General features: G+C 40.3%; 1 protein-coding gene across 6 annotated transcripts in view; it reads left to right on the top strand.

Annotated features, from left to right (window-relative positions):
- Window positions 1-20,382, top strand: part of CACNB2 (calcium voltage-gated channel auxiliary subunit beta 2) — a 411,830-nt gene that overhangs the window by 358,909 nt on the left and 32,539 nt on the right. For 3 of the 6 annotated variants that reach the window (XM_060095498.1, XM_060095499.1, XM_060095501.1), the window contains 4 exons: window positions 7,992-8,114; window positions 9,996-10,132; window positions 13,507-13,583; window positions 18,647-18,780. In XM_060095498.1, coding sequence (XP_059951481.1) covers window positions 7,992-8,114; window positions 9,996-10,132; window positions 13,507-13,583; window positions 18,647-18,780 — 471 coding nt within the window. Of the gene's footprint in view, window positions 1-7,991; window positions 8,115-9,995; window positions 10,133-13,506; window positions 13,584-18,646; window positions 18,781-18,925; window positions 18,946-20,382 lie in introns of all 6 variants that reach the window. The other 3 variants (XM_060095500.1, XM_060095502.1, XM_060095503.1) reach the window with 1 other exon arrangement.

A 20,382-nucleotide genomic window follows, 5' to 3' on the forward strand; every position in this document is an offset into this window, starting at 1 on the left:
TTTTTTTGCGGTATGTGGGCCTCTCACTGTTGTGGCCTCTCCCGTTGCGGAGCGCAGGCTCCGGACGCGCAGGCCCAGCGGCCATGGCTCACAGGCCCAGCCGCTCCGCGGCATGTGGGATCCTCCCGGACCAGGGCACGAACCCGTGTCCCCTGCATCAGCAGGCGGACTCTCAACCACTGCGCCACCAGGGAAGCCCCATCTCCTACTTTAAATGAAAAAAATCTTGACTCACTTCTCCTACCACCCGTCACACTTCTTCCTTCCCTTTATAGCACAATTCCTTAAAAGAATGGTCTATACTTAACTGTATCCAATTCCTCTCCTTTTAATCTCTTTTAACTCCAATATGGCTTTCATCCCCAGCAAGCAGCTGAACGGACTCTTGTCAACAGCGACCTCTAGGTTGTGAAATCCACATGGCAGGTGTCAGCCCTCATCATACTTGACCCATTAGCATTATCTGACACAGCTGGCCACTTCCTGCTCCTTGAGACACTTCCTGGAAACCATGGTCTTAGCAGTCATTCTCCACTCTTTTGTAGCTGAGGCTCTTTTGTAGTTGGAGTGCCACCACATGCGTTGATCTCCTCAGCAGTATCATCCAGACTCATGCCTTTAAACGTCATCAACATGCCTAAGACTTACTACTTTATACTTTTTCAATTTTTTTATTCTTTGGCCACACCACGTGGCATGTGGGATCCTAGTTGCCTGACCAGGGATCGAACCCATGCCCCCTGCAGTGGAAGTGCAGTGCAGTCTTAACCACTGAACCGCCAGGAAAGTCCATGACATCTTATAGCTTTAGCCCAGATCTTTCTGTCAAACTTTCAGACCTTGAGCCCTCTTCCAAATTCTACTTGGATGTTTCATACGATCTCAAACTTTACGTGTTCAAAACATGTAACATTTTTGTGTAATCTATAAAAATATTAGACCACTGTGTTGTACGCTTGAAACTACTATATTGTAAGTCAACCATACTTCAATTTAAAAGAAATGTAAAATTTTTTATTTTTGCCTTCTGAGCACTGTAGCCCTCTTCCCGCCCAGCCCCCCCCCCCCCCCGCCGCCACATCACTTGATGGGTACATCATCCTTCTAATCACTCAGACCCAGAACATTTGGCATCGTCATTCACTCTCTTTCATGCCCTTATCAAATCTATCAGCAAATTTGGTTGACTCTACTTTGAAAATGTATGCAGAATTGGACCATTTATTTTTTCCATCTCCATTACTGTCACCCTGATTTAACCACCATCATCTCTGCACGTGGGTCACTGTAAGCATCTCCAGCTGATTCCCCTGTTTCTACTTCAAAGTCCCCAAAGCCTCTTTTCAGTTCAACAGCCATCATAGCCCTTTGAACATGTCAGACCACGTCACTCCTCTGCTGGAAACCCTCCAGTGAGTCTCATCTCACTTAGAACAAAAGCCACAAGTCTTGACTCTGACCTGCAAAGCCAGGCATCACCTGAGAGCTCTGACCTCATCTTTTGTTCCTTTCTCTGGTCCCCTCCACTCAGCCATTCTGACCTCCTTGTCTTCTCCCAGCCCATCTGGCCTGCTCCCATGTTGGGGCCTCTGCACTGGCTCTTCCCTCTGCCCAGAGTTCAGGCACCTGCATTCCCTCACCTCTTCATGCTTTTGTCCAAATGTCACCTCCTCAAGGCAAACTACCTCCACTCCCATGTGAAACTGTCCCTGCCCTGTCATCTGACTTACGGCTTTCCTTACCTTTCCTTACCTTGTTTTTCTTTTTCTTTTTCCACAGAATTTGTCACCTCCTAACGTGTGATATACTTTGTTTATTATGTCTATTACTTATGATATGTCTCTCCCGTCTAGAATTAAGCTCTTAGAGGGCAGGGAATTTTAGTTTCTTTTGGTCACTGATGTAGCCTAACTGTCCAAAACAGTACCTGAAACATAAATGATGGATGAATGGATGGATGAAGAGATCATTGAGAACTCAAAAGAGGCTTTCCCTAAACAGCCCATTTCACATTGCCAATCCATCCTTCACCTGTGGTTCCTTTCTACTCACAAAACTTTGTTTTACTTTATTCATTATTTGAAATTATCAATTATCTTACTTATGATATCTCCTCTACTAGAATATAAGTTAAGCTATGTGAGCATAAGAACTTGAGATAGTAAGCATGTACTTAATAAATATTCATTAAGTGAATCCATTCTAGACAAGAAATTTGAATTTCTCAAATCAGTTAACTGCCTATATAAATTTTATCTTATGACAAATCTGTGATTATTTGCTTATTCAGTCTGATTCAGTGTTCATTTAGCAGGATATGTAATTGGTTGTTACATTCTTTTTATCACTGTGGTTTTCTTTGGTTTACTATTAAAGAATTCTCAGACTACCCTTGATACTTTATACTAAATTAAGCAAAGATTTTCAAAAAGTTCAATGATTGGCAAGTATTAATATGTAATAAATAAAGCAGATATTAGCTCTGATCTTATTCCTGAAAGTACCTCACCCTCTCTTTCTCTTAGTATTTCCATTGTAAGACTCAATGGCTATACTCCCATATGAGTCATTTAAAATCATAGAAAAGCATAGCAAGTTATATAGGAAATTATTATGTACAAGAAAATGGATCAAAATCTCATTAGATTTTTAAGCTCTCTTTTCTGTAGTCTCTTATAATAGGAACCTGGGTCATTTAAATTCTTTACATTTTTCTTTCAATCTCTTTAAGAAAATACTATAAGTTGGGAGTAGTTCATATTTAAGAAATATTTAAGACAATCCATTGTAGACATTAAAACAAATTATGGATTTTCCTTGTATGCTATGAGCTATTAATGGCCTCCAAATGAAAATGGAAAAACATACTTTGCTATTCAGCATAAGAAAATGCATCTGTATTAAGAAATGAAGAAATCGATGCATGAAAATTCAAGTAGCTATTAATCATGATCAGAATTCTATTTTTATTCTTATTTGAGTGAATTTCATTTTGCTTTTTAACAGTAAGTACTCCATCATTCATTAGCACATTTTTAATAAATGAAAGGTAAACATTTGTTGTATCCATTAAGATGATTAGCTTCCCTGTTAACTCATTAAGTCATTGTTTAGGAAGAAAACTCAAGAGTGCCATGAATTTGTGATCATTTGTTTTATCTTACTTCATGACCAGAAATTTTGGGGTTTTGTTTTGTTTCGCTTTTGAGATTCCACATATAAGTGAGATCAGACAGTGTTTGTCTTTCTCTTCTTTCACTTTCCTCTCAAAGTCCATCCATGTTTTTGCAAATGGCAGGATTTCCTTCTTTCTCATGGCTGAATAATGTGTGTGTGTGTGTGTGTGTGTGTGTATCTCACATCTTCTTTATCCATTCATCTGTTGGTGAACACTTAGGGTGTTTCCCTGTCTTGACTATTGTAAATGATGCTGCTGTGAACATGGGGTCTAGATATTGCTTTAGCATAGTGTTTTAGTTTCCTTTGGATATATGCCCAGGAGTGGAATTGCTGGATCCAAAAAGATTTTTTAAGTTAATTATCTCCTACTTACAATTATTGTTTTCTGACAGCCTTAGGTCTAGTGATTCTAGAAGATTGTGAGAAAATAAAGTTGGTTCCTGCTATAAACTTCAAACGTATCTCTGACAGGAGCCTATGAGCTTCCGTAGGCCGGGCCTCCGTGGTGCTGATGGAACTTCTTTGGGTTGTGAGAACTAGCAAGTCATGTGGCCCCAGAGCTGTCCACAAGCATCCCCCCGAACGTTCCAGATGGGCTCCCCTGCACGTCTGTTTATGGCCAGCCCAGATGTCCGTCTCTAGGCAGAGAAGAGCACGTGGCAGCGTGGTGAGAGCCAGAATCGGGGCTAGAGGGCCTGAGTCAGAGCAGAAACATCAGGAACGTTTGGGAGGGTCCAGTGGACATTGCTGTGCCAGACTCTAGTGGTGCTGGAGTCGGAAGGAGGAGGGAGGTGAGGACAGCAGGTGATTCGCATCCTTGGCAGCCTCCTGCTGTATTTGTAAGTAAGTTCAGTCAGCCATCAAACGAAGTCCATCCTGAGAACCATAAACGAAGAGTCATCAACTGACTAAGCCAACTTGGAATGTTCCCAAAATAACTCTCAGGCTACTTAAAAACCCTTAATGTTAGCCCACGAAACATTTCACCGTAAGGAACTTGGAGTGACTTTTTCTTACCTTTTTAGGACTGTAGTAGCTGAGGGCTTTAATTCTCCCAATTCAGCATCCCTGGTGGCACTTTCAGAAACTATGAAACCACGTGTATTTTACTATCCCAGTCCTCTTTGAATGAAAGAGAGCTTTATGTATTATGAAAAAGAGACGTGAAAAAAGAAAAGTCACACCTAAATAAATAAAAATCATGATTTGATATTGTTATTATTTACTGGACCACAAACCCATTGAAGGGCAAAGATACAGCAATACATGACCTTTATAATGAATTCCTGGAGTTCTAACATGTGACACTGCTCGTTGACTGTTTTACATTTGAAAAAAATGGACTAAATTAGGCTACAAGGCAGACTTAGGCCTACATTTTTAACTTTTTTTGGTACCAATTTGTAGAATTTTGTAAATTATTACTTTCCAGTATTCACAAATTTCACACAGACATCTAAATGCTCAAAAATGGCCATCCATGTACCCCTTTGAATGAAAAGCAGGCAAGGACTGCAGAAAGAACTCAGGCTTTCAGATGAGATAGTCGGATTTGAATATCACCTCCACTGCTTGTGGCCCTGGAGAAGTTTTTCTGAACCTCAGTTTCCTCATCTGGGAGGAATGGTTGTTGCTGGGATTAAATTAAATGCAAAAATCTGTGCATAATACACAGCATGGCACTTCACAGACATCCCAAGTAGCAGCTTTTATCATTTCATCATAAATCGTGCCATGTCCAAGACAAAGAAGGACCTGGAAGAGGAGAGTGAGGATGTCTTTGGTCATCCTGGTGGTCCCATGACACACCTGTGTCACTCACTCATTGCCTTCTTCTGAAATGTTATTTGAAAACAGACTGCAGACACCAGGGTGAAATGACACAGGCTTAGAGTTTTTAAAGCACTTTTGCATTACTGTCCGGATCACGAGATGCTCCTCTTCTGTAAGTTGGTATTTATTGGCACTTTAGTCTACAAGCTAAGTGGCAGTGAACGTTTAATTGTGTCAAAAGGTAGACTACCAAGTACAGGTAGGTGGCTTACCAACCACCCTGAGGCTACGTAGTGTATACTGGATGGGAGGTACCAGAAACAGCAGAGAACCAATCTGTTCCCTTTTTCGTTGGCACAGGAGAGGGAGAAGCAAAGGCTGATAGAATTGTGTGCCTCTCCATCATGTATCCGATCCTCCACAGCTACAAGACAAGTTAGCCAGGAACCCAGGTAGAAGGAGAGAGCAAAATAGACTCCGGCTAGAGCACTGGCCTGAGAATAAAGTTCCCAGGATATGAACGGGGTCGACTGAAAAGAAAGACAGTGGAATTAAGGGGTCATATTGTCTCCTCGGTGGAATTGATGTAGATAATATCTTCCATATCATAGATGTGCTGCTTAAGCTAGACGGAGCTGAAGTGAGTTCAGTGAATCAAAAATGACGTCGTCGATTGATCCCCTTTGGTCAGCATCCTGCCTCTTTCTCTCAAGCTGATAAGCCTTCTTATCTTCCCTCCTCTCTGTCTATTCTACATTCTAAGTTAGAAATATAGTTCCTGAAGTAAAGACATTGAGGGACGGGGTTCTGCTTTCCTCTCTTCTACCTGTATGCTCTGTAAAGCTGATTCCTGTATGAAGCTCCTTGTCTAAGGGAAGCATGGTTGATCATAGGAGGTGAGCCAAGAAGGGAATTCCACATTCTGAATTGAAGTCTTAACATAAAATCATTATCTGTGGCCCTGCTTATTATAGGCTAACCTTTACCACCCCCTTTATTATTTTTTTCTCACTGTTCCCTCTTCCTACTCTAGTGTCTGAAAAGTTGGTCTTTGGATAAAAGACAAGAGATTTTCATGGGATCCTCTGTAGAGTTGTACATTTAAATTTTATGTCTTCCAGTGGTTTAAAATATATATATATATATATATATAGGCTACACTTAAACTCTGTATCTTTTTAAAATTTTTTAAAAGGTCCCTGAGAGAGATGAAAGATCATGTCATAGAAAAAAATCTTGGATTTATATTTTGGGGATCAGAAACTCTCTTGAATAATGGATCAATATACTCAAGAAAATGCTATTTCTAGTAGTAAAACTGAGTCTGATTAAGACTGCGTCTTATGGAAAAAGACACCAACCTATACTGCTGCTTGCAGTTTAAAATGGCACAGCCCATCTGAATGGTAGTTTGGAACAGAATTTTAAAAGGTCTTGATAACCCATGACTTGCTCATGCTACCTCTGGGAATGTGTCCCAAGGAAAGAATTCTAAATAGAAAGAGGCTTTTCATACAGAGATTTTTCAAAGCAGAATATTTATCATAGTGAAAAAAATTTTAAACCCAGATGTCAAAAAATAGTGTTGAATGGTTGAGGTAATTTTCTAAATGGTAGATTTTTTAAAGTCTATCATCTGTTAAAAGCAGATGCGTGATAAGTGGCTCTTCCCTCTCTTCAAAATATGCCCTCAGTTATTTTTGTTTAAAATAGAGAATGATGCCCTAAAAAAAAAAAAAATTTAAAAATTTAAAAAGTGTATCACCTGAAAAACTATGTTAAGAACTGGGTAAAAATTGGGTGAGAATTGGGTAAAATATTATGATTATAGCTATGGGAATCAAAAATTTTTTTTAATTTCAGGAAAAAATGGAAATACTATCACACAATCAAGAATTGTGTTTCAGTGGTAGAACTGTAGGCAACTTTTATTTCTATTTTTTTAAGTTTTGTATTTCCATATGAGGAGCAGCCCCTCTTACACTTTTAATAAAAAAGCGTAAGGGATGCCAAGAATTGCATTTCATGTCTTCAGTCCACTTCCTGTCTACTGTGCCCATGTCTAGGACCTGGTCCTCCTTTTTCACTCTGCATATTGTGGATGGATCTGAGTAACTCCATGGCTCTTATGAGCTCAGTCCTCAACCCAGACAGTAGTCAGCTAGAATGGATTAACTCTGAAGATTCGGAAGTGAAGATGGGTTCTTTCTGTTCTAATTCCCTCTTGTCCTTCATGAGGAGTCCCGATGAAGAGCTCTTTGAATAGGAAGAACCTGCTCAGAAGAAATCCACATGCCCACAATGAGAAAGAAACACAATGCCAGTTAGAGCAATACCTCTTTTCACCGTTTCTGAGTTTGCCTCTTTTTTCACCTTGTGATTAAACAGGTGTTGCCTAGATAGAGGACAAATATGTATCTGTATATTTACAAAGCATCAAATAATGAAGGATAGCTTAATGAATGTTATCATCTTTAGTGGCTGAGTGAACTCAAGGAGGAAAAATAATGGAATAAAAGGTCATTGCTTCCATGATGCTCGGCAGCCATGAATATAGTGTTTGTAGTCATGAGATATATTCCGTGGTTCTTTCTTCATCCAGAACATTGTACCTTTTGGAATTATGCCATTTACTGTTAATTAAAGTAGATGTTTGGGGTGGAGATGGCAGTGGCTAAGTCTTTTTCACTGAAACACAAGAACTGGGCACTTCAATCCTGTGTATTTTTCCTGACTTCCATTTGCTACAAGCTATTATGTTGTAAACTCATATTTCAGTAGTCCATCTTCACCTTCGTTACTTGTAATGCTTTCAAAGAGCACAGTGGCCTTTTTCTAGTTCGGAAATGGGCAGTATAGCTGAGCGCTCGAAGGTTTGTAAATACTAATAAGCTGTTTTGTGATAAAGAACCAAAGTTGGGAAAAGCAACAACAGTGACAACAGTTATTCAGTGTATGTTTGTACTTTGAGGGGGAAAGAGAGGGAACACTATTTTTTCTTTTTTTCATTTTTTTCTCCCTTCCTTTTCCCATTTTAGACAAAGCCCGTTGCATTTGCAGTCCGGACAAATGTCAGCTACAGTGCAGCCCATGAAGACGACGTCCCGGTGCCAGGCATGGCCATCTCATTCGAAGCAAAAGATTTTCTGCATGTTAAGGAAGTAAGGAGAATAATTGGAATTTCTATCCACATGATTTTTTTACCTTGAAGCATCATTTCTTACTTCTCATTGCTGTGAAATAGCATGGCGTGTAGCTGCGGTTGGATAACATACACATGAAATCAGTGCCTCTCAAGCTTTTCTAATATAAATATAACCTTTTTAAAGAAGAAAAAAGTCACAGGCCTCTTGGAATAACCTCAAGGCTCCCCTGGGCTCTGTGACCCAGAAATTGAGAACCACTGGAGTAAATGATCCTTTTTTTATACTTAACCTGTACTTTTTGTGTTAAGGTTTAACCTTGACCATGTGTCATTTTCCCCTCATGTCCCAAGTTTAACCATCTGGGGAGGGTTTAATAATAGTATCTAGAATTCATGATCTCTCCTCTCTGCTAGCAGGGTCTAAACTCAGGCCACTTTTGCCCATTCTCCTTCTTTGGTGGTAAATTTCTGCAGGGGAAGGGGAAATGGGTGCCATCAGAGCCAACAAGGCAAGAACCAGATATCAGGAACATCCCTTTTCCACCATGCCAAAAGCCTCCACCTTTTGTTAACAATGACTCAATCTGTAAATTGGAAAAATTCACTCTTAATTAAGGTTTATTTTGAGTCAACATTTATCAAATGCCTGTTTTGCAGAACACTGTATGAAATGGCCAGAAATTCCCCTTACATGATGTTCTAGGTGTGCGAGTATGAGGTTTTCTTGAACCTGCAGGAATTTACAATTGGAGCACTTCCATCTGGGGGACGGCCTCTCCTAGGGAGCATTTGTAAAAAAATTTTTTACAGTTCTAAGGATTTTTTATTTTATTTTATTGAAGTATAGTTGATTTACAATGTCGTGTTAATTTCTTCCATACAGCAAAGTGATTCCGTTATACACATATATATATTCTTTGTAATATTCTTGGAGAGGGAGTAGGGGAGGGAAGGTATGGGAGTTTGGGATTAGCAGAGGCAAAGTATCATATATAGGATGGGGCGTATGTCGGTTTAACTGCTCAGGCACTAAAGGCTGTGAGCAAGAGGTGATAACTGCCAATGAAAAGAGACAAGAGAATGTAGAGCCTGCCATTTCTTTAACTTTTCAAAAGAGCTGTTATTTCTATTTGGCCAGGAAGGGAAGACAGAAAATAATTTCTGAAGGATGGCATGCCTAGAATCTCACTTTACAACAGGAAGTTAGATGAATCTAGGCTCTCATCCCCAAGGGCTGATGCTTAGAGAAGAAGGAAAAGAGAAACAGAGTGGATATTCTTCTTTGAAATGTTCGAGAACAGGCTTGAAAAATACTGTTCAGCCGAGGGACATCAAACTGTATCCTAAAGATTTAGGATAGATAGTCCAGGCACAAGAGAGAAATTGCCAACATCCACATAAGTGGAGAAGTCCTTTGTGAACGCCGGACTGTGGTCATTATAAACCTGTTTGCACAAAGGTAAATTTTGCTCTGACATCAAATAGTTCATGTCGATGTCAATATTTATCACTCACCCTTAATACTTCTAATTAATCTGATTATATAAGAGGAAGACCTCTGTAACTCTCCCTAGTTCCTTCTAGTCTCTTGTCAGGAAGACCTGTTAATCTTTGAACAAGAAGAGTTTATCCTACTCATGGTGCCACCAGCTGCAGTGGCATTCAGGAAAGTCTCAAGGCCAGGAAAGTGAAGGCAGAGTCAAGCGGGAGATAGATTGTTGAGCTCCCGGAAAACACTTTGCTCTTAGCATACTCAGCACATGAACAGGGTTTCTTGACTTGCGATATTTGAGTTCACTGTAATTGCCATAATACTTATCTCCAGGGAAAGAAAAAGGATGTGAAGATTTGTTTAACTTCTGTGCACTGATTTTCACAATTTTGATTTTCCGTTTAGAAATTTAACAATGACTGGTGGATAGGGCGATTGGTTAAAGAAGGCTGTGAAATCGGATTCATTCCAAGCCCAGTCAAGCTAGAAAATATGAGGCTTCAGCATGAACAGAGAGCCAAGCAAGGGAAATTCTACTCCAGGTAGGAGAAAAATATCACGTGTTTGTGTCAGAGTTCAGACTGTACTACCATTCGTGTACTGTCAGTTGCTGTATTCTACAATCTCTATTGTGTGTTAAAAAGCAGGCTGGTGACAGCATTACAAATCCTGCATTTAAAAAACTTCATCCACACTCTCATTTTCATCCCCTTCTGGAGAGAGTCAAATTAAGTATTATCGTGAATGAAAAGAGCTAAGGTCATAGAGTATTAAATTCAGGCTTCAGTGCGGAGGAAATTCTGAAGTTTAATCTTTTGCTGAACATACCCTGGCATCGAGCAATCCTGGTGACTAATCCCAGTGTCCACAGCTGCCTGGCATGGCCGGAAGACATTTCAGAAATAACCAGCTCAGATTTCAGCAAAGAGCAGCTCCCGGGGTCTTTTAATTTCATTTTCACTTAAGAAACTCAATTTTCAGTTCTGCCCACTGCACAACACTTAAAGGGAGACTCAGTAAATTGTCATTGCAGATAGCAATTAGATGAGTTATGTAATAGGCTGGGGCCAAACGATTTTTTTCCTAGGATTCTTGAGGCTGTTTGCCCCTCACTAGAATCATTAGAAGGGCTCCTCAAATATGGAGTGAATTTTAAATTGAGCCCCCTGCAGGCAAGTCCAAGAACATGGTTTGCTTTTCCCTGTGAAAGGGTGTGTTACTGGCAAGTCTTTTCTTTAATGTGAATAGCTAGCCTTCTGTTTTCTGAAGCTTACATTTTATTTTTTTCCATAGTGATGCAAAATCCTTTGTCAATGACCATATATCAGTGTTAGCAAGAATTTTTCCAAGCGCCCACAAACAAGTCAAATAGAAGATGCTTTGTGGTTTGGAACATCCATCTTCATTCACTAGTATTTTATAACTCTCAGGCTCTTTTAGTTCAGATGGATTCTTCCCTTTTTCAAGACCTCTAGCCCATATTTGACTTTTATTAATCCCTGGGTTATTGGGGACCCTCAGATTGTGAATGCATTTAGTCATATAAAAGTAGATGCGTGTAGATAGACAAAGTTTGGGCATTTTTCTTGTAGGACGTTGAAGATCTGATACCATTTATTTGATTTCTAGTCTTGTATTGGCTTTATTGTATCCTTTTCTAGTCTCTGTATTGATAACGGTTTCTTAATACTAGTTAATAAAATCTTTCTCTGCTTCTTCATAAACAAACTGAGAAAGGAAAACTACTTCTCAAGGAGTAGGATGGGAGACATTTTTGCCAAATTGTTAAGAAGGCAGGGTTTCCTTTGCCTCCCAGCTGGGGATCCCTGGTCTAGCTGTTAGCGATCAGCTCAGCTTTATAAGAACCTACAGGAATGGTAGGTTTTGGGGCCTCCTCTTTGCAGATGAGGAAACAGGCTAAGAGAATTTAGGGGACTTGACCAAGGTTGCACAGCAAGTAAGGTAGAATCAGGATGTAAACAAAATCAATCTGTCTGTAGCTTGACCTCAGAGGCCTACGTGCTGTGAAATCGTGCAACCAGGGCCTGACTAAGCAAGCACAGAACAAATCGTTATTATTATTGCCATCTGTTATTATTTACTGTATTAGCTGTATTGTTTTGCTGTTGCATTTTTTCCTTAAAGAACTATAAATTATCTGTATTTGAGTAGTGTAACACCTCATACCTGTTCTAAGGAACTCGTTTACCTTTCCTATAACCATATTCATTTTCCTTTGATTTTCTGGATTTTATTTTGTCCTGTCTCTTTACCTAAGCTTTTGCCTAAGTAGGTGAAAATACTTCTTGTTTTCAGAGGTTTTTACATTTGTTTCCAAACATTTTAAATACACTTTTTTTGAGGGCATAACTAGAATTCAGCAGTATTATAAAACTCAGATGTGTAAATTATAAAAAATCAGCAGAAATCAAAGGCAGTAGAATTGGAGAACAGCTCAAGAACATAGCATTTTTATAGAATTAAATATGAAGGGCAAATTTGCATTCTGAACATTTTAACTCTTTGCAATGTTTGTCACAATTTTACACAATTCAAATAATACTTTGACTGTTACGGAAATTCGAAGAGAATGTAAAACAAACCCAAGTTTGAACTGGACTTAGACTTAGCAGTTTAAAAAAAGAAAAAAAAAAAAACTTGTGGAAGAAAATGCGTTGGTCTTGGTAATGGGTATTCTTGTATAACTGCCAGAAATGGCTTCTCTAAATACCACTTTTTATTACTTTTACATATCATCTGGTATCCTTATTAAATGTGCTGGGATATCGTTTAAGAACCTTAAAAAGGTACAGAGGCCTCCTGGTTTTTGCTTAAAGCTTTTGATGTTTGTCTTTTTTACACATTAAAATGCCAGAATGGTAGCAATAAAACTCAGCCTGTCACTGGTATTTTAGTGGAACTTATATTTTCATACTAATATTCATGAAATAGTAAATACATGTAAATATTTTAAAAATATTAAATATCACCCTTGGATGCATAGACACTGTAGCGGATTCTTTCCACTAGACCCTGGCTTGGCTATGACAATAAACATTTGGCCATGAGACTGTCTTGCTGAAATTCCGTGTCACTCTTTTAAAATGTTCCTTTCTATCCACCTCTGTGAAGGGGCCGTGTGGTATATTATTTAGCATGCTGGCCACTGGTAAAAACATAAATGCCACTGTTCTAATATTAACCCCAAAGTTTCTAGACACTGAAATGTGTCTCGGATTAACAGTAGAATTTGGTAGTTCTGAAGTATACGCTGTTCAGATGATTCCTAAATGAACCAAGCTGAATCCTCCATGTTTAGCCATGCTTGAGGAATGTTCCAGATACACTCTGAGGGTTAAATCATAGAACACTTTCTTGTGTTCCCTCGTGTGTCTTTTAAACGTTGGCAGGTTTCAGCATAGCTGTGTTGTTGGGGATTTTTTAATAGGTTGCTTGTAAAAACTTGAATACTTTCCATCTTGGTACACTAAAAAAGAAGCCAGCTAAGACAAAGGAGCAGAAACCCAACAAGAATTAAACAAGAAGTTTGGCTGTTAGCCTGCAGGTTTGTGCACTGCTTCCAAGAGTCTTGAAAATAAGAAGCAGAGGAAATCTTTTCTCTTATCTGTCTGGGATCCTGGCAGAGAATTTGAGGACTGCAGCAAGTACCCAAGTTTTCTTCCATTCTCTCAGGGCCTTTTCAAATTAATCTTGGAATTTGCAACAGAGACCTTGACACGGCTATGTTGAGCTCTCTAGGAGTCTCCACTGGGAAATTACTCTTTGCCTCCTTGGAGGCAAGACAGATTTAAAGTTCAATAAAAACATAATGAGTAATCATGTTTATTGAGCAGTACAAATGTTTTAATCTCCGAAATAAGTGTCAGTCGTAATATAAATTTTTGCTTTACTCCAGTAAATCAGGAGGAAATTCATCATCCAGTTTGGGTGACATAGTACCTAGTTCCAGAAAATCTACACCTCCATCATCTGGTAAGTAGGTAGTAAGTGCTGAACAGTACATACTGCATTTCATGCTCTCCTCCGTCTTTACCTAGTTGTGTGAGTTTCCATAGACTGAATCACTAGGTTAACCCTTGAGGTGTTCAAAGGGATCAGAAATGAGTGTGGCCACCTGGAGTCAGGAACAGTTGAGGCAGCTTTCTTTCTGGCTTTGAAAGAAAAGAAACGGTGTCAGTGTTCACTGCTTAGATGATCAAAGTGATGAGCGTATTGGACTTTCTAGCCCTGCCCTCCACCATGGTCCCCGGCAGTGTCATGGGCAGTAAATGGATGACCATCCACCTACAGCCACGCTTGTAGGAAGAGTGAGTGCTGTTTTCTTTCCAAAGTGCTGAAGAAGGACACCAACATACGTGTGAATTTCAGATAAACAATGACTCATATTTTTAGTATAAGTCAATATTGTACAAGACATACTTGAAAATTTTTTCACTGTCTAGCTGAAATTCATTAACTGGATTTGTATTTGCTCAATCTGGCAACTCTGCCATTCTGTGTTGAACCTGGAGTTCTATATACATAGGAGACGACTTGGTCGAATTGGATGAAAACCCACAATCAGAGTCTTAGTTTGCTAAGAGGTGCAATTGAGAGTCAGAGTAACATGATAAGGGTTGGCCAGTGGAGCTTTTGTGTATTTCTAGGAAGCTGGAAGTGGGAAGAGGTCAAAGACAGAGAAGCACGCATCTGTGGAGAAGTCAAGGAACAACGTAGCTGCACTCTGACTGCCTTAAGAGCAGGATCCCCCTTGTTACTGACGATCATGCCTTGTTCCTGGACGCTGGCAGCTTTTAGAGACAATCCCGGGCTTCTTAGTAAAAACTTAGAGGACCTGTTGAGTGAGCAAAATCTGAGCACAATAAGAAATAGTTTTAGAAGGTATACTGATTTCCAAAACCACGTACTTACAACTAGCAATAATTCTGAGTTGCCCAAAATTAAGTCAAATAGTATGTTTGAAATGAAGCATCGAAATCCTTTAGGTATGATGTGAGGTTGATGTCTTCTCTTGATGGTTGCTGAGTAGATATTCCCTGAATGCCCAGGCGAAAGGGGGCTTATCTCTGCTCCTTCTCAAATGGGTGGAGTTGCAGGGATTATGATACAAACCTTAGACTCTTCCTCTGTGTCTTCAAAACTGTCCCGGAGAGTCCTGAGGACTGTCACGAGGCTCCAGAAATGGGAAAATGCCAGTTCACATTGTGATAAAGTAGCAGCTCCAGCCCCAGACTGTCAACCCCACTTCCGTCAACCGGGAGGGGTTTTCCATTCCCTTTAACCAAAATGTAGCCTTCTCATCGTTTCGGCCATATAACGAGACCTGGCATGTGCATCCTGAAGAATAAGTCAGTGTGTTTGGAAAATAACATTTCATTTTTGTAGCCAGATGTTAGTCATTCCTAAACATCAAGTTCAGTTAAGAGTTTCGTATAATACAGATGATTTTTTATTCAATGTCCTGAGATCAACCATAGTGGAAAAGAATATAAAAGAGAATATATATATATATATATGTATGTATATATGTATAACGGAATCACTTTGCTGTACAGCAGAAATTAACTCAACATAGTAAGCCAACTATACTTCAGTTTAAAAAAAGACAAGTTAACTACAAAGTATATTCTTTAAAACATGGATAATTTTTGTTTTCGGAAAACAATCTCTTCATCATCTTTGCCTTACAGTGTGGAAGTGTTGACATTTTTACTTGGTAAAAAAATTTAAAAACCACAGTGTAAAGAAAAAAAAGAGATTGTAAACTTCACTCCCTGAGTTTTATACAGAGACAGGACTTTGGAATCACTTTTCTGAATCCCAAGAGTGGAAAACACTGTGACTAAGTGAACAGGAAATATTAACCAACTGCAAAATGTATAATAGGTCCTCAGGCTCCTGCTATAACTTTCATATCAATACTACAACTTACTTAACTGAAGACATCAGAAAATTCTACAGAGAGAGTCCTCCACCCCGCCTGCAGGGAAACCCACCTAATCTATCAAATGTGGATTGGCCTCTGATCATCATCGTCATCTTTGTTTCCCAAGGCCCTACCTACAATTCACCGCACTCATTGCGAGACTAAAGAACAGAAGCATTTGCCCAGAGTAAATATAATTAGAGGTTCTCCAGGATGTGGAAAAGGAAAAATTTCCACCTCACCCCTGGGGAATGAGGTGGTAGTTGGTGGCACAGCGCGTACCCCATACCTACACATGTGTGTCCGCACCCGCTGCCCCAGCATGCCACTCAACTCGACCCAACTGTCTAAGATTACATTTAAATTTAGAGTTCAAGAAATGTTCCCAAGGGTCTCTGCCCAAATAAATAAATAAATAAATAATTTTTAAACTAAAGCATGCTAGTGAAGAAAAGAAGCTATTTTTTAAAGGAAGCAATTTTTCCCAATACTAAAGTTTGCCAAGGTATGGCAATGGAAGAATGAAATTAGGAAGGGGAACATCTCACATCTCTGAGTGCAAGGAGAACCATGTGAGTCTAATAAATATATACAGAACTATAAAAAGAGTTGAAGGCGCTTCTTAATGCACAGGAAATTTCTTTAACGTGTTCTGAAGGTAGCCAAATGTTTTAGGATTCTGTGTCTCAGGACAAACCCAGATGCTTTTAGATTTCAGTTAACCAAAATCAGGACTAGTAAATGGCAAAGTCCTCAATTTGGGATTTTGAGCCCTTGTGTCCAAATACAGGTAAATTTCAAACCTGACTCGGGCTATGTGAGGGGGCAGCTGATATCTGGGCAATGGCACAGCTCAACTTTTTACACGTTTCCACTCTTCCTTTAAATAAAAAACCCAATGGACAAATCCTAAAATTCAGTTCATGAACTTTGCCATCCCAGGGTCCTGTCAATGCTGACGGGCCATTAGGTATCCTCAATTTCAGAGAGGCTCTCAAGGGGACTGTCCCTTGAATGTGGCCTTTATAAGCCCCATAAAAGACTAGAAAGATAGAAGCATATGGGAATTGACCACCAAAAGGGAAACTTATTTGATTTGGCTTAAGGCATACTATAGGAATAATGAAACACTGAGCCAGATCCTCTCCATCTTATCCAGGAAGACATGAATAACATGCTCCCTAAACTGGGATTCAAGGGAAAGCATCATCGGGTGGTGTACAAGTCAGCATCAGTTCAAACCACTAGGCACATTTCATAATGTTTCCATTGTACAACACGGGCTGATCCTCTTAGCTTATGCAAAGGCATAGATGGGGCAAAGAGAAAGGCATATTTACTAGGTATGCCTAACTATGTACCTGAAATTAACTCATTCTGTTATGACTGTCACTGGAGAAAGAGCGTCCTTAGCTCATCTTCATGCAAGCAAGAGCTGACGTTTGCGACTCTGTGCTAACAACGTCAGGTGTTCGCTCCATCCCAGCGTCTCGACCTAATCAAATGAAGAGGAACAATTCAACAGGAGAGCCTAGTTTTCGAAAGTCTGAGTGAATCATCTAATATCCGTAATAACTTCAACCCTGAAAAATAACGTGATGCCTGTCAGATGCTCTTCAGTCATTTGGAAAGGTTCGGGGCGGCCGTCACGAGCACCAGGGCAGCTTATGTTTCACGGGGCATGGAAGCTAAGGTTTTGCAACACTGAGCCGTCCGTGCTTTCACAATAGTAATTTGGTCCTTAAGTCTGAATGTACTGTGGTTTTTGTTAAGAGAGCTACATGTGTGATACGATGCTCTCCTGGGGCGAGTAGATTTCTTCCTGTCTTCTTCTACTTGACCTCACCTAAAGGACACAGTAATTTTCTAGTGAGCTCAGCTCTGTAATATCTTCCTGAACCCTGACACCGAGGACACGAGCCCACTTGGGAAGCTTAGGGAATTGGATGAGGGCACCGGGATTGTGGCGGGACCTCGGCCGGAGAGTCATACAACATCACAGAGGCAGAAGAGCTAGATTCCAAGTTTTCACCAAAAACAAGTCCCTTCAACTCTGAGAATTTCTTTTCAATCTTGAAAAATAAGAGAGTTGCGGTTGACTTTCTCAAACACCTTCCAGCTCTGATTCTACCGAGGATGAAATTCTCTAGCGATCGCGCGTGGATGCACTGTATAAACCTCACAGTGAGATGCTGGATCTTTTTTCATTGGAGACTTAATTCTCCAGGGCTCTGTTTTCAGGGCCCGAGAGTTATAAAGTTGAAAACATGTGGAACCACAAATCTAAAGCCCTCATTCTCCAGATGAGGAGGTCGGTGGCCTATTCTCTCGGGTCTGCCTGCCCTCTGCACTGCCCCTCATGTAAATCCAGTGAGTTTATATAAAATCATCGGGAGGTGCCTTAGGTCGTTGTATAAGATTCATTTCATTTGGACATCATTGGATCCAGTGGTTTCTAATTAGTCTTCAATCAGGCCTGCCTCCGGGGTGCCCACATCATTGTGAAATCATTTTAATCTGGTCCATCCTGGTCCCTCCAGAATCATTTGCCTTGTGTATAACTTCTTTGTGTTGCTGGGTTTAGGATTTTCTATTCTCTCTTTCCCTCAAGTGCCTGTTGTAATTTCGGTGAACCTTTTCACACTGCCCTTATTCTCACACAAAACCAAGCGCCGTAAGAAATCAGAGGCACAATGTGATAAAGGTTTCCCATGTAGTTGCTGATTATCTGAAAGCTGGTTTAAGCTCTGGGAAGGAGTGAAGGTGTTCTGTCCTGTTACTCATAGACAGTTGATTTGGAAAATATCATATTATATTTGAAACAAAACTACAAATTAAAAACTTGTTTCTCTGAAAAATCTTACTCGAGAGATTTAGCATGAAACTGATGTGTCCAAGCACGCAGATATGATGAGAGCATCTTTCTGTTTGATTTGATTACATTCTTCATGTGCTTTACCTTGAAATTTTACTTTGTTTACTGTGCTCAGCACTCATGATAGATCTTTGACTGTGGTTAGTTTTGTTTGCTTTTCGTTTTATTTTTTTGATAACCGATTTTTCCTCTCCTGTCTACCTGATGATTTTTGAATTGTTTGTCTGTATATAGCTATAGACATAGATGCTACTGGCTTAGATGCAGAAGACAATGATATTCCAGCAAACCACCGCTCCCCTAAACCCAGTGCAAACAGTGTAACGTCACCCCACTCCAAAGAGAAAAGAATGCCCTTCTTTAAGAAGGTAACATGAACTTCCAAGCTTGCGTCTGTCCACGTGCTCAACTGCACTACGTCACATTTCTAGTCCTGTGGACTGTCTGCGTCCTTGATAAAGCCAATAACATGCATGCTTTGTTATTCTTTGTTTCTTTTCCATGCTGCTGTAGCTAAGCAGAAGCAGAAATCGGTAAGTTCACCTTGACATAAGCTGTGTTTATCCTGCCCCTGGCATCATTAGCATTCAATCCCACAGTTTTATTCAATACAGTCCGTTCTGTCCCATGAAAAGAACCTATCAAGCCGCTAACTGAGTCCATGCATTTCCAACCAACTAAATTCAGTGAGTGACCTGTGAAAGCACCATTGCAGTACTTAGCCTTTTTGATGGAATAATATCTACCCCCCAAGGGCATTCGTTCCAACATTCAAGGAACGTCAAACGCTGACAACTCCACGGAATGCACCTCTCTTGTGCATGCTTCTGTCTCTGTCTCTCTTTTCTGCAGAAATTTAACTGATAATCAAGCCTATTAAAACCATCATTATATTCTGATTTATGATATCCAGATACATAGCTTGTACTAAAACATTTTTTTCAATTCTTCAATTTTTAATGTAGTCAGCATTTAAACTTCTGACCCGCTAGGTGCAAAAATCTGCCAATGAGCAAGACCAGTGGGAAACTGCAGGCTTGTTTGGGCGGTTTACTGTGAGTTTCTCCTATTGTCATATATAAACCCCCTCCCTTGTTACTCAGACCTCAGCATCGCCCCTGTCGGATGGCGGCACGGTGGCTATGCGTAGAGCCTTTGCCGCCGGCCGACCAAGATGCGACCCAGTGATGTTCTTTGTCCGCTGGCTGGAAACTAGGGCATTGCTGCGCTCCACTGATTCCCAAGTCTGTTTCCTGCAGCACATTTTGTAGCTCCAAAGCGTTATTTTCTAAGGAGACCTCCCCGACAATCGCCCTCTCTCCTTCCCTTCCTTTACACACCACTGCCCACCGCCTGCTGTGCTGTGCTGTCTTTTAGAGTTATTCTTTGTGACGTCAGCAAGCCCGGCACAACCTCTCATGACACTCAGGGGCGGAATAGAATCCACTCCCCCTTCAACTCTCCACGCCCTGAGCTCTTCTCTGTGCACAAGGATTCTGCCCTGTGGAGGAACTCTGAGTCATCAGTGAGGTGTCAGACGCTGAATTGTGTTTCGTTTTGTTTTTTTAAGTAAATTATGGTTGCTTTCATCATGGAAGACCTAGCCACTCCAGGCACAAACTAAAACACCTGGATTTTTGTGTGAACACCGAAAGCCCCAGCTGGATGTCCGTCCACGACAGTGGGTCCATTTCTCTGGTCCTGTCTTCTTAACATGCAGCCGGGTGACTAACAGTGTTCAGAGCAGCAGAAACCTAGAAACTCAGCATTGCTCAGCCGCTCTGAGCTTTACAGAACAGCGACAGGAACGAAAGCCACGTTCGTTGATAGGTTTTTGAAGTTTGCTGACTCTTAAATTCCAAAATTTGAAAAATGTTTACCGTAGTTCTTCCACGAAATAATTGGGACACATTACACTTAGCAGGAAAGGCTAGATAAAAAGGATGGTGTCATGATCCATAGAGCACAGA

This window comes from Mesoplodon densirostris, chromosome 4, assembly GCF_025265405.1.
Source record: "Mesoplodon densirostris isolate mMesDen1 chromosome 4, mMesDen1 primary haplotype, whole genome shotgun sequence".
Taxonomy (NCBI): Eukaryota; Metazoa; Chordata; class Mammalia; order Artiodactyla; family Ziphiidae; genus Mesoplodon; species Mesoplodon densirostris.